General features: G+C 41.5%; 1 protein-coding gene across 1 annotated transcript in view; it reads left to right on the top strand.

The window, feature by feature from the left end:
* Nucleotides 1-2,786: 2,786 nt before the first annotated feature.
* The window catches only part of LOC110160830 (glutamate receptor ionotropic, kainate 5-like), a 229,714-nt gene continuing 217,163 nt past the window's right edge, over nt 2,787-15,337 (top strand). The window contains exon 1 of the mRNA XM_055157572.1: nt 2,787-3,050. Coding sequence (XP_055013547.1) covers nt 2,787-3,050 — 264 coding nt within the window. The remainder of the gene's footprint in view (nt 3,051-15,337) is intronic.

Below are 15,337 nucleotides of genomic sequence, written 5' to 3' on the forward strand. Positions count from 1 at the left end.
ACTGGTGTGTTAGAGACAGTGTTTGTGGCCTGTTTAAAGCATGTGCTGGTTTAATGTTCTATTAGACCCGTCCTCCAGTGTCTCTGGTTAAACCTGTATTTGACCCGTCCTCCAGTGTCTCTGGACGGAGCGTCTGGAGCAGGTGGAGCAGCAGTGATCTCTTGTTTTTTTTTTTTTTTTCTCAGTTCTTGTCTCTGGAGATAAAAACAAATAGAAGACACAGAACATGAGGCTGAGACAGAAACTCTGCTACAGAACTTTTGGTTATTCCCAAACCTACACCCTCCTCCTCTCTCCTCCTTCTCTTTCTATTCCTCTTTCTCCGCTGCTTTCTCAGCCTCTTCTCTCCTTCTCTCTCCTCCTCCTCTCTCCTCTTGCTCCACCTCTTTCTCAACTTCCTCTCTCCTCCTATTTCTCCACCTCCTCTCTCCTCCTCTTTCTCTTTCTCCACCTCCTCTCTCCTCCTTTTTCTCTTTCTTCACCTCCTCTCTCCTCCTCTTTCTCCTCCTCCTCTCTCCTCCTTTCTCCACCTCCTCTCTTCTCCTCTTTCTCTTTCCTTCTCTTTCTCCACCTCCTCTCTCCTCCTCTTTCTCTTTCTTCCACCTCCTCTCTCCTCCTCTTTCTCCACCACCTCTCTCTCTCCTTTTCTCTGCTCCCTCTCTCTGCTCCCCTCTGACTTCTCCTCTCATGGTTCTTTATCTCCGTCCTTTGTCCCTCTCTCGTGTCTCTCAAACTGCAGATCGTGGCGTCCTCTGTGTGGCTAATGCCACGTTTACGACACCTTTATTACACCTTTACGGCACGTTTATGACACGCACAAAGCCCGGCCGCGCTTTATGTGCTCATTAAAGCGCCGCTAGCAGAGGCCGCGCCAGTGCTAATGCTAACGCTAATGCGAAGGTGGGCCGCGCGGGAAACGCCAATCAAACTCCAAATGAATCATGTTTCCACCGATGAGACAGATCGAGTCCAAACATTTAGAGCGGACGTCAAAAGGAACAAAAGAGGCTTAGTCAGAGGAGAGGGAACGTGTCAGATGCCCCGCTGTTCTTCTGTGTCCCTGTGTGTCAGATGCCCTCCCATCCTCCCGTATCCTGTGTGTCAATAGGCAAGTTTCATTGTTGACAAAAGCGTGCGTTGCATGCTGGGAATTATTTTGGTCAGCGGCAATAAAAACTAATTCAACATGACGGACGGAGCGAGAAAGCACGTAAAGGGAATTGATCCTGGTTATTTATCCACTCGAACGGCAGAGGACCCAAGACCATTTGACCAGAAATTGGTCATAAGCATCGACGGACGACAAATCACCCTTTTCAACCCCGACAGAGCCTGGACCAAACCAAATTTCTGGTCAGAATCGCCAACTACCTGGACAAATATTCACTTTGGTGATATCCACAATGACTTGGTGGAAACTCCTGGGCCATTCACAGCAGAAAAGATGAAAACCTCCAAGAGTCTCGATGTGTTGTTGAACTTGTTGGAGTCCACGGTTTGTTAGGATCTTCTACGTTTGCTCTGCGGATGTTTGAAAGTCGTTTAATTCACCGTTAGTGGTTCTTTACACTCAGAATACGAAAAAGACATTTTCCTTCTTCTGTGCATCTATTTGTGCATCCGATAATGCAGCAGGAATTTACCATTATCGGGGATAAATGCGTGAGGTTACGCACTGTGTTTGACGCTATCGTGTTTCTTGCCTCTGACCAAAATATTTCCCAGCATGCAACGCGGGCTTTTAATAACAATGACGTCAGCTGAAACTCGCCTATAGTGCGGTAAAATACGGTTATTGTGCATTCCTTGCTATTTTCATGTGAAAGATTTATTTGAGTCCAAATGTAATAAACCTCATGGAAATACAGGAAGTGATGTGGCTCTGTGCATTGTTCCTGACACCAGCTGTGTCCATGACTGACACCAGGAAAGTCATGGAGCCATTGCACTTTTTTGTTTTGTTTTTGTTTTGAGGTAATAAGGATATTTTGAGTTTACTTACAGACTTGATATTTTACACTTTTGTAGCTAAGACCCTAAATTAAGCATTTTTTATGTCCAAAAAGTTGTTTATACATGTTTACTGTGTGTTTTGTATGAAAGAGTGTGACATTATTTTCTTTTTTTTTTCATTTGTATTTCTGGTCCTGTAGTTTTTATTACAGCCGTATGCCACAATTACAGCAGAAGATTGTGAAATAACAATTTGTAGTGAAAAAAAAAGATGTATAACACTTCATTAGGGGGTAAAACGGGGAGTTTTAAACACAAAATTAAGAAAAAAATCCACATGAGGACAAATGTACTAAAATATTTCTCAGGTCTGGAAGAGTTAACAGGAAGCCAGTAGAAAGACGCAAGAATTGGGGTCATGTTCTCTCTTTTTTTGGTGTTTTTTTGACTCACTGTAGTCGGTAAAGTGCGTTACAGTCGTCCAGGCATGATGAAATAAAGTGTCAGATGCCCTCCCATCCTTCTGTATCCCTGTGGTGTTACACTGAGATGGGGGCAGGTTAAATGTCTAGTAAATCTGCAGACGTTGTGGTGTGTCAGATGCCCTCCCCGGACGTTGTGGTGTGTCAGATGCCCTCCCCGGACGTTGTGGTGTGTCAGATGCCCTCCCAGATGTCGCGGCGCATTTGGACAAACGCAGTGGGATCACGACGCTTATCACCGACAGAAATAAACATTTAAAAATACCACTTTCTAAATAAAGTCAAATCATTTCTCTTCTGGTTCGTGGAGCGTGAAGAATCTGGGACTGTTCAGACTCTGAGCACAAGCAGATGGACCAGTCCCCCGGGTCAAAAAGCAAACACTCCGCTCCGAGACATCAGGAGTCTAACCCACAACCGCCCGAAGAGAGGATGCCTCAGGACCTCTACGCCAAAGGAACACAGAGAGGACGTGTGCGCTTCGGACGCGAGACCCGGTCCAGTTATAGACCTGGACTGAGGCCGGGACTCCTCTGCAGTCTGGAGTCTGGAGTCCACTTTGAGTCCACTGCATTTGGCCCGTTTCCAGTGTACTCACCTCATCCCTGGCTCTGTGTCAGCCCGCTGCCTCTCTGCTTTCTCTACCCCTCCTCCTCGCTCTCTCCTCTTCCTCTCGCTCTTCATCTCTCTCCTCTTTCTCCCTTGTCTGTGCTGCCGTTTTATTATCACTGTATATCTTGTATGAATCCTCTCCCTCTCCTCCCTCTCTCGTTTTCCCCGCTCTTTGAATTCATCTTGCACGTCATGTATTTTGTTCCATCCCCCCTCTCCTCATTCGCTTTCCCCTCGTCCTCTCTCTTTCTCTCGCACATTGTCGTACATTGTTGCACATTGTCGCTCTGTCTCTCTTTCTCCTCTTTCACGTCATGCACTCTCCTCTCTTCCTCTACTCTTTCTCTATCTCTTGCACGTGAGGCTTGACTCCTCTCTCTCTCTCTCTCTCTCACTCCCTTCTCCTCCCACTCTGTCCTCTCCTCTCTCTCTCTCTCTCTTTCTCTCTCCTCTGTATCCCTCGTTCACGCGGTGTACATTGTGTCTCTTGTTTTGTGGAGGTGTCTCTGGGGAGAACGAATGCGTCAGGCCTCACTGTCCTTTACACATATATATACACACACACACGCACACACGTATATATGGTTCCGGTCAGGCGGTAAAGGAGGGAAACAGGGGCAGATTTGTGACATTCAAATGTCTCTTATTCAGAAACTAGAGGGACTATTGAAATAAGTAAAGTATCAGAATGTAGGAAAGAGTTACACTCCAACAGGGTCAAGTTAAACCTGTGATTTTCTTTCAAGTTGTTGACAAAAAATTTAAAAACTCATGTTGGTAACGGAGGGAATGAAATATGCAGCACTTTTTGGGCAATAAATCCAAACAGTGATAACTCTTGGTTCTCACTTACATATCCTTAACAAACTGGTTTGAATATTTGCTTCATATAGTTTTCTACCATATGGTACAAGATTAGGTTGAAAAACCTCTTACTTTTTGACTCATGAGATTTTTTATTAAGAAAGGTCATGGTAACGGAGGGAAAAGTAACGGAGGGAAAACTGTACAAACAAGTAGAAGGTGCAGGATTTTACATAATTTGTCAACTTTTTTCTTCCGAATACTTTAATATTACTTCAAAATGAAAGGAAACTATTTCTATAAAATATGTCAGTCCTTCCAAGCAAATTTTTATCATTTTAAATACTTGTTTTTTTTTTTTTTTTAATCATGTCCCTTCATCAACAGTTCAAAGATGGAATAACACAAGATATGATGAAATACATCCATTTATTTGACATGATTTGCAGGTCTTTGAAGTTTGGGAAATAATTTTTGTTCCATGTTTCATACATGGTCTGTTTAAAACGTATGGAACTTTAGAACCAAAAATGGTACAGAAAAAAGGTCAACAGTTTCATAAACTAGAGTACATATGTATCTGTTCAATACATTTTTATATCAGATACATTAACTTGAATTTTTGGCCTTGATGTTTACTTCTGCTTGTCCGGGCCCTTATGCACCTGTATCTAGTTTATACACTGTAAAACCCTGTAGTCTGTTCTGTAGTTGTTTAGTCAATGAATCGAGTCAGTATGTTGATGATCAGGATTTCTATAGGACACAGGAGAAAGCAGAAGAGAGTGAGCTGAAGATTTGATATTTTTGGGCGTTTCTCTGTAAAAAGGCAGATTCAGTTCATGATTCACAAGTTTAATCTGTCTTTTTTTGTTTTGCGTGAGCTCCCCCTGCAGGTGTGGTCTTGTGAGTCCAGTTTGCGGCAGATACACAAACTATTTTTGGTGTTTGGTGTATTTCAGCTTGTCAAACCCTGATCCCGTCGCATCTCAGAAGTTAAAGGTTGTACAGAGGATTTTTTAAGGGAAAATAAATACAGCGACAGTCCTTTTTCAAATGTTGTGCATGTGTGACACCACCTTCCTCCTCCACAGCTCCCTCAGCAGAAACATCTCCTCCCACCTCCTGACTCTAGAAATCACGCTTGTTTACAGCCAGTGCGCGTTCAGATTTACTGTTGAAGTGACCTGTCTAGAAATAATTTAGCGACCGATGCGTCAGTTTTTAGACCCTTTGTCTGGTTCATTCGCACAATCGCTGGAAGAGATCTCTGAAGAGAATTACTTCAGTTTGGCTTTGCTCCTTTTCTCCTTCTCTTCTTCTTTCAGCGACATAAAAAACGGACTTTTTTTTGCGGTGAACTTGTCGTAGATTCTCATCCGCCATCGCAACAAAACTTTGTGTGAATTGTGAGGAAGCTACAGTTTGAAAAAGCCTCTAAGAACCGCTGCATAAACCATGTAATCCCTGCGCGCCGTTGAATCAGTTACACTAAAAACGTAGGGAGTTTGATTGACAACCTAACAGCCAATAGAAAATGAGGTAGCCTTGTTTTCTATTGGCTGATGTTTATCTGGTCTCACCACGTCCACAGTTGATAGATTTTCATTCTTTTCAACCTTTACGCAAAGCCGGGTCTGGTTCGCATTTGGATGGGAAAACTATGAAAATCAGGTGCCACAGGGGGGCGCTGTCACAAAAACTGCCATTATGAACTGCCTTCACCCACATTGCCTAGTATGAAAGTGTTGTGGGTATGAATGATGGTGGTGGTCAGAGGAGCTGATGGTGCAGATTGGCAGCCGTGCTTCAGTCAGTTCGGGTATGGCGTGAATGAATAATGATCTGTAAAGTGTCTTTGTGATAAATGTCTCTGAAAAGCGCAAAAAACAAAAAAAAAACAAAAAAAAAAACACAAAACTGTCCCATCTCATATAAAATAACTCTTTTCACATTGTATCTTCTGCACATAAACAAGCACTATTTGGGTTTTGGAACATCCATTACACAATAGTTCTGAAATCTTACTGATTTCTTGGAGACAGTCACAGACCAGGAACTATGAAAGGCCAACTATTGCTCCTCCCCCCGCCCGTCCTGAGAAAGCACAGGCTCCGCCCTCCAAACATGATGTAGGCGACGAGTGAGCCGCCCTTCCTCTGCCCATCTCAGGGAGGGAGGGGGAGACAGACGTGACCCTGATAGTGATAGAAATAAACTTTTATTCATCATGGAGATACAGCGCGTTCATGTGTTGGACCCGGAATCGGACAAGGACTTTGAGGAGCACGAAGCTCAAGCACCACGTTCACATCAAGTGAACATTACTGATTGGTAAAGTATTAATAAACTCTAGTAGATCAACTTATTATAACGTGTTCACTGCAGTGTAGAACAATGAGCTTATGCTGTCGCTTTTGTTTAGGTGTTCATGTGGGAATTATCAGTCGATGCGGGGAGGAGGCGGGGTGGAGGCGGTGAAGCGGGGGAGGGGGGCGGGTGTGAAGTGCTTTCTGCTACGTCAAACTCGTCATAGGTGTATCTGCCGTGTCATCGTTGTCGCAGCTTTCGTTCGTTGTCATGTGGGAGGGTGGCAGAAATATGCTGCAATTTGTAAAAAAAAAAGTCAAATCAATCTAAAAAAACACTTCAGTGACAAATACAAGGCCGACACATCACTCTTAGAAGGTAGAAAGCTCTGAAAAGTTGAAACAGGAGGTTTTCAGACTCTAGAATGTGATAACGTCATACTCCCAGATGGAGGCACACATTTTTAAAATTTTTTAAAATGAAACAAAAAAACAGTACTCTTAAACGGTGGCACGGTGCCTGAGTGGCTACCAAGAAGGTTTCAGGTTCGAGCCCTGGATCGCCAGGGCCTTTCTGTGTGGAGTTTGCATGTTCATCTATTGTCTGGCTGTGTTTCCTCTGGGCACTCTGGTTTCCCCCATCAACCCAAAACGTGCACCACAGGTAAAATCCTCCAGCTAAAGCAGCCCTGACCAAGCCCAAAAACAAGATCATGGAGATGGGTCCCTGGGCTCCACATGTGCTGCCCGCTGCTCCTGAAAGGATGGATGAAATGCACAGGACAATTTCCCTCCAGGGATAATAAAAGTACTACAAAACAAAGAATGATGTTGAGCTGCAGCAGAACAAGTATATGAGCACATAGACGAGTACACACACACACACACACGGACACTATGAACCTACTGCACCACTGAGACATTACACACATACAAGACACAAAGGAATAGAAAAGAAAGTACTACTGTTTCAATCACATTCTATTGGCTAAAGAAAGTGTTTTCATTATCATCAGTATTGAGTATCGAGTCTATTCCTTTCTGTGTGGAGTTTGCATGTTCTCCCTGTGTATGGTGGAATATTCAGCAGTTACAATGAACACTGCCAGAAATATTTTTGGATTTTTTTCAGACAATCTAACAGGTATTTAAACATCACACTGTCAGGAGCCTGTGATCAGTACGAGCGTTCATGGACCTGTTTAAGAGTTTGATTTTCAAGTTAAAGGTGAGAGTGAAACACTGTTGCTCCTTATGGTCAGATTGTGTTAAATAAAACTCAGATTAACGTTCGACTTCAGTAGAAGAGTTTCAGACAGAGCAGTGCCTGCAGTTACAGCACAGCCCAGGGAATTTTGATGACATCAGCTGCAAACAATCAGTAGTATATGACTCTTGTGTCATTGAGCACGACACTTGTGCTTTAGGTGTGTGAATGAGTGTGTTGACATGCACATCAGTATCCAGGTTATGATCGAGTTTTTTGAGTATCCCGGTTTCTTCATGGTGCATGTAAACACAGAATTCCGGTTTCAGTATCCCGGTTATGTCAGTATCCTGATTATTAGAAACCGGGTTACTGTGGCATGTAAACGCAGTATCCCGAATACTGCTACATAAAGTTGAGTGCACATGCGTCCAAAAGACAAACACTTTCCAGTCTTTTCACCGCAACAGTAGTGACATAAATCAAGTGACCAAAATAAATAAAGTGACCAAACGAGTGAAATGACGGTAGAATAAAAAGCTGCGCTAAACCTGCACACATACAATCTGCACTCATATGACCTGCACTCGTGTGGTCGCTGAAAAGCTAAAACATGAACTATCTCCTATATGATATACACACAGAACAGACTCACCATCATCAGCACCTCTTCTGTCACAAAAAAAACTCACATAATCCACTGAGTCATGTTTTTTAGTCCGACAGAAGCTGATCACACCAGTGGCACAAGGAGCGAGCTGTTTTTATCACTGCTAACAGTTTATGCAAATGATCCATGCGGTTTCGTTTCTGTAAAACATAAACAAATGTGATCAAAGATTATATTATCAAGCCTGCTGATGTGGATCTATAGTGGTTATGATTTATATGTTGTAAAGTTGAGTTTTATGCAGAGGATTTTAATGAAGAATCTGTTGGGTTTGATCTGTGCAGTGGATTGTGGGAGATCTCATAGCTCCATATTTCTTTATTTCCTGGTTAAAAGTCCTGAGCCTCCTACGCTAAAGGAGCCCATGATTAGTATTTTTTCTGGTTTATTAAATTGACTTAAGTTAATTTTTGCGCTTTGATTATGTCAAGAAACTGGGATACTACATTTGATCATGTATACGGGGATATGAGTGTCCTGGTTTTACAGCGTGCATGTAAACACAGTATCCCGAATACTACCTTAACCGGGATATGACTAATAACCGGGATCCTGATGTGCACGTATACACACTCAGTGAGTGGTGCTGTATCTCCTGACAGAGTGTGGATGAATTCAGAAGGAGACACAGTTTCAGAAGAGCTTCCAGATGCATGTTTGTTGTTAGTTGAGTGTCTGTGTAGTGAGGTCTATAGTTTGTGTTCAGTGTTTGGTGAGGTCTATAGTCTGTGTTCAGTGTTTGGTGAGGTCTATAGTCTGTGTTCAGTGTTTGGTGAGGTCTATAGTCTGTGTTCAGTGTTTGGTGAGGTCTATAGTCTGTGTTCAGTGTTGATGTTCAGGGGAACCATTTTCATGTGAACATAATAACAGACAAAGACAGAATGAACCCAGTATCCCAGAAGGAACATGTGATCCTGAAGCTTATTCAAACATGTCATATCCACTTTTATGAGATCTGAAGCATGTCCTAACTCTGTTCTGTCCTAACTCTGATCTGTCCTAACTCTGTTCTGTCCTAACTCTGATCTGTCCTAACTCTGTTCTGTCCTAACTCTGATCTGTCCTAACTCTGATCTGTCCTAACTCTGATCTGTCCTAACTCTGATCTGTCCTAACTCTGTTCTGTCCTAACTCTGATCTGTCCTAACTCTGTTCTGTCCTAACTCTGTTCTGTCCTAACTCTGATCTGTCCTAACTCTGATCTGTCCTAACTCTCCTGATTCTGTCCCTAACTTCTGATCTGTCTAACTCTGATCTGTCCTGTGACAACACTGATCTGTCCTAACTCTGTTCTGTCCTAACACATGACAACAGCATTTGTCTGTGGGAGCTGGAATCGCACCTTCAGTCTGTGGATCTGAATGACCTACCAGTGATGTTTTATGCTGAGATTCAAACCGCCAACCTTCAGATCAGCGTACAAACACAAACTCTGAGCTACTGCTGTCCAGTTCTGATATCGATACTGATACTTTGGCTTTTACCTGCCAATTACCGATATTAAACGATACCTGTGTAGGGATAAACAAAAAAATACATTTGGTTTTCACCAAAACACAGTTCACTTACTCAAAATGTGTAGAGTTGTGTTATTTCTCAGCAGTGACCTCTGTTCTGTGTGAACACTCCACATCACATTAGACACTAACAGACAGTGTTGGGAAGGTGACTTTTAAAATGTAATCCCCTACAGATTACAGATTACATACCTCAAATGTAGTTTGTAACGTAATCCATTAAATTACTTAAAGTGAGTAACGTAATCTGAATACTTTGGATTACTTTGTTTGCTGTAGAGAAGCAAAGACAAGGAAATCTTCACATAAGATGTTTTGTTTGTTAAAAGAAAATAAAAAGCCCAGATTTTACTGAACCAAATTAAAAATAATATTAATAGAAGATGAGCAGACACGTCCACACAGCAGGATTTAGTCCTGTTAAATCCTGTTAGAGACATAGTTTAGACCTGGTTTTAGACCTGGTTTAGACCTGGTTTTAATCCTGGTTTTAGACCTGATTTAGTGTCCGGCAATGAGTGGAATTTCCGAAAAAAAAAAAAAAAAAAAGTGATATAGCCCAAAATGTGAAAACAGGAAAATACCTCCATGTAATCCATTTATTTCAATCAAGTAACTGTAATCCAATTACCACTCACTGAAACAGTAACTGTAACTGAATACAGTTACTCTGATTATGTAACTCTGGTACATGTAATCTGTTACTCCCCAACACTGCTAACAGGACGACCTGCTTCTGTCAGTAAATCGTTTCAGATCAATATTTGTGGTTTACAATGAACAAACTGTAAAATAAAGACCTGTGTTCGAGTTTAAACCCTGAAGCGTGATCCTTTGGGCCTCACATTCCACATTTACCTTTGATTTTTATCTCTTCACAGATTTTCTTCAGCGAGCCTGGAGTCTGCCTCTGAAGCCCCATCCCCCTCAGCAGAACGGGAATCTAACCCTCACGTTGGGATTTTGGGATCACTGTGAACTGGAAAGTGGATTTTATAATTTTGTGAATAAGAAAGCGTGGCGTAGCTGCAGGAGAGTGAGAGGAGAGTCCACTTTGAGTTCATTTTGTCCTTTTGTGACACAGAAGAGAACAGATCTGTGAGTCTGAACAGCTGCAGGCTCACACTCACTTCTCACTCGTTATTTTGGATTTTTCTGGGTGACGTTTGTGTTTGCAGCTGAACACCTGAGATGCATTAGAGACAAACTCATTTAGAGAGAAGAGCCAAAAGCTGCGTGGTTCAGCCTGGGTTTAAGACGGCAGCCATGACATTTAGAAACAAAACAATATGACATAATACGAGATTATACCAGATTATTTGATGCGTTTGTGAAACTTTTCTCAAATTTGAAGTCTGTAGATTTGTGTTAAAAATGTAGAACTGAACCAGAAAGACACAAATATTTGGATTTATAAAATGGATGAACAATAATATGCAAAAAGTAAATGCAATCTGGACTGACCGAATATACAGTAATAATTTTGAAATTTCTGAAAAATTCCCCAAATGCAAATCAGGATTTTTTTTTAAATTACACTTAATTTACAGAAAATCCAAGTTTGTTATATGCAGAAAGGATCACAAGACAAATCAAAATGATCCCAAATCTTTGTGTTTAGTTTAAGTCCATCTTCAGGTCTTTTCTCCCAGAGTTTTGCCTGTCAGGATTTACAACGTCGCCGTGGTGATAGTTACAGTAAAGCGTGTGTAAATGTCCCGAATCATCAGCTCTGCGGGCCCAGGCTCTGTTTGTGTTAAAAGCTCTTTTGGATTTATCGCCTTTGGACGAAGCAGACGCCGCGCCGAGCCAAACAACGCATTCACTGACAATTAGGAAACTTTAATTACACAGAAAGGCTCCCAGCGCATCCGTCAAAGCTCCCACTGTCCTCGAACGCCTCATCACTCCGCGCGTTTCAAAGGACCGTTCTCTGCCGCCGCCACATTTTTGGATATTTTTTTTTTTATCCGCTACGAATCATTTTGTGGAATTATTTTTGAAATTTGGGATTTTTTTGTTCCTGGAAAGAATCGCGCTCGGATCCCGGTGTCGTCTGCGTCATTCTGTGAGTAAAACTTTCAACTTTATTTCATGTTTTCCCGCTGTTTTTTTCCCACACAGTCATGTCGGGCTTCCGTGTAGAACCCGAGATATTTTGTTAAGAGTGCTGGGCCTGGTTTGGGTTTGGGGACCTTTGGGTCACAGTGCTACAGTGGAGCAGCCGAGTCAGTAACTGTTGTTGTGTCCTTAGGCAAGACACTTCCCCCACATTTACCTAGTATGACTGTGCTGTGTGTGTGTTTTGTTTCATGAATCCAAAGTGATCTTCTCTGAGACTCACAAACGCTCTGTTCACATTTTGCCTGTTTTGTTGCATCACTGGTGTAATTTCCCTGCAGTTTTAAAGTCCATAAAGTTTTGTTTTTGTTGCTCTGAGTCTCTCCTCCCTTTGCTCTATGTACTAAGTCACTCCTCCTTCAGAGCACACTGAAAAAAAGAACTTGTACGATTCACACTTATTGAAGTCACTGTTACTGCTGTAATATCAGGTACAATTTACTTATCAGCACTGTCGGGCAAGTGACTTTAAAACTGTAATGTGTTATTTATTTATGACTTGTTAGTGTCATTTCAAAGTCCTTTGTTACATTATAATATTACTGTATTTACAATGTAAAACATTACACGACTATTGCAGCACTTTAAGTTACTCTCACTAAAATAACTGTGAAGATGCTGAACTTTTGTGCCGTATATGGACTAAACCAGGACTAAACCAGGACTGAACTGAGGACTCAACCAGGTCTAACCCAGGACTGAACTGAGGACTGAACTGAAGACTAAACCAGGACTGAACTAGGTGTTAAACCAGGTCTAAACCAGGACTAAACTAGGACTAAACCAGAGCTGAACCAGGACTATACCAGGTCTAAACCAGAACTGAACCAAATCTAAACCAGAACTAATCTTGGACTAGAACTTGGAATCTAGGACCGCCCCTGAGAGAACCCCGAGTCTGTGGAACAGGGTGTCCACAGAGCACGATCGGGCATCAGCTGCGCTTCACCCTGTGGAGCGTAAAGTTCTGCGTCGGTCCTTTGTCCGCGGTCACCCGACGGTCTACGCAGGTGAGTCTCCGGCGTTTCACCGCCGCTGATATCGCCGTGATTTTAGAGAATTTGTATGAAGAAAAACCCACCACTTCAATCCAGGGTAATAAAGCTTTGTGACACACGTTACTTACATTTGTACACAGTCAAATATGACTATTTTTTCCCTGTAATTCCACATTACTGCGTTACAGCAAAAAGCAACACATTACAGTAATTTGTTACTTTTATAACGCGTTACTCCCAACACTGTTTATCAGTATTATGTAAAATGCACTCAGCACCACCATAAACAGTCATGAATTTACTGAGGAATTGTGACTCACTATTTTTAAAAGTTAGAAGTATGGATGTAACGATATCCAAATCTCACGGTACAATATTGTTACAATATGCGTCTGACGTATGATATTTATTGTGAACTTTTGAAGAAGAATGTGTGGGCAGGATACTTCTTGCTTTTGAAATACTTTGACAAGACTTTGGTGTGAATCATTACTCTCATTTTTAACTGTTGCTACAATAAAACCTGCATTAAAGCAAAGCAACTTGTGATTTGATAAACTGTGACAGCCCACGATATTATTGTGAGATCTTTGACGATACGATATCACGATATTGTAAGAAAGTCCCCATTTATATAGCGCTTTTCACAGACATTTTTGTCACAAAGACACTTTACAGAGCATTACATTCAGCATTATCAATTCAGTCTAGACCTGGTGACGGTAAACTACTGTTGTAGCCACAGCTGCCCTGGGGCAGACTGACAGAGGCGCACCACCGGTCCCTCTGACCACCACCATCACTTACACACCACTTTCATACTAGGCAAGTGTCTAGCCACTAGCACCAGTGCACTGGACAGATTCATTGATTGATTGTATTTTTAATTGACCTTGACTATCAACTGTTCTGGAGACCTGTAGCATGTTTTGGGTTAATGGGGGAAACCGAAGGAAACTCATCCAGACACAGGGAGAAACATGCAAACTCCACACAGAAAGGCCCGGGCGACCCGGGGATCAAACCCAGAATCTTCATGCTGTGAGACATGAGTGCTAACCACTCAGCCATTGACACAGAAGAGGACCCAAAATGCAGGACTACTTAAGTTGTTTAATGTAACAAAACGAAAAAAAAAAAAAGGTTTATAAACACACAGATACAGCAGTAAGACATTAGGACATCACATACAATCAACAGACAAGTCAAACTCAAAACTAGAAGCTGACAGGACAAATGTCAAAATAAAACACCAAAGGCACAAAACTCTACAGGAAAAAGATAAAATAAGCAAAATCAATTACTACAAAACATGAACCATGACAGATATTTCAGTTATTGTTACATCCTTAGTTAGAAGTCATGTTTATGTAAATTAATTAAGTAAAATATATAAAACTTTGTCAGAATGAATTGCATTGCTGTGATGAAATAATGAAGTAAATATAATAAGTCTAGCATTTACTGATGTAGAATAAATGGTCACATTTTTATACACAGCTTTTCCACCTTCAAGGCTCAAAGTGCTTTACAACAAGAAACCACTCACACATTCACACATCAGTGCACACAGACTTGCCCAAGAACCAGTGTTGGGAACGTGACTTTTTAAAATGTAATCCCCTACAGATTACAGATTACACACCCCAAAATGTAGTTTGTAACGTAATCCAATAAATTACTTAAAGTGAGTAACGTAATCTGAATACTTTGGATTACTTGATATTGTCATGTTTTTTAAAACTACATGAATGTAGCAACCACATCCTGAAAATTCTTGTTTATTTTCTTCAGATTGTCAGTTGAGCCCAAGTCTCCATGAACAGACTTTTGTTTTGTTGTAGAGAAACAAAGACGAGAATCTGAACATCAGATGTTTTGTTTTATCTGCTAAAAGAAAATAAAAAGGCCAAACTTTACTTAAACATATTTAAAATATTATTGATAGAGAAATTATTTTTATATGAGTCACTGCTGCCTGAAATTATGACCACCTACTGTTAGTGTCATACTGTTTAGTCCTGGTTTAGACCTGGTTTAGACCTGGTTTAGACCTGGTTTAGTCCCAGTTAAGACCTGATTTAGACCTGGTTTGAGTTCTGGTTTTAGCCCAAAATGTGAAAACAGGAAAATACCTCCATGTAATCCATTTATTTCAACAAAGTAACTGTAATCCAATTACCACTCACTGAAACAGTAACTGTAACTGAATACAGTTACTCATAATTTGTACTCTGATTACGTAACTCTGGTACATGTAATCTGTTACTCCACAACACTGCTAAGAACACAACAGCATTCATCTGTGGGAGATAGAATCGCACCGCCACCCTGTGGGTCAGTGGGTCTGACCGCTCAACCGTTTTTATAATGTTGAGAGTGGGATTCGAACCGCCGACCTTTTGATCAGTGGACAAACACTCCACCAACTGAACTACTACTGCCCCAGCCCCAAATATGGAACTTTTCTCTATCTAGAAGAACTTTGGTATGATTCAATATTTGTGGGTTTGTGAGAAGCGACTGTAAAACCTATAAATGTTTTGGTGATTCTGCAGTAGAAGTTACTCATCAAACACAGAACTTCAACTACCGTATTTTCCGGGCTGTTAGACTCACTCTTAAGCCTCCAACCCCATCAAAAAACGACCGCGCACCACAATC

This window comes from Boleophthalmus pectinirostris, unplaced genomic scaffold (genome assembly GCF_026225935.1).
Source record: "Boleophthalmus pectinirostris isolate CB_2022bp ecotype Guang Dong unplaced genomic scaffold, ASM2622593v1 HiC_scaffold_21, whole genome shotgun sequence".
Lineage (NCBI taxonomy): Eukaryota > Metazoa > Chordata > Actinopteri > Gobiiformes > Gobiidae > Boleophthalmus > Boleophthalmus pectinirostris.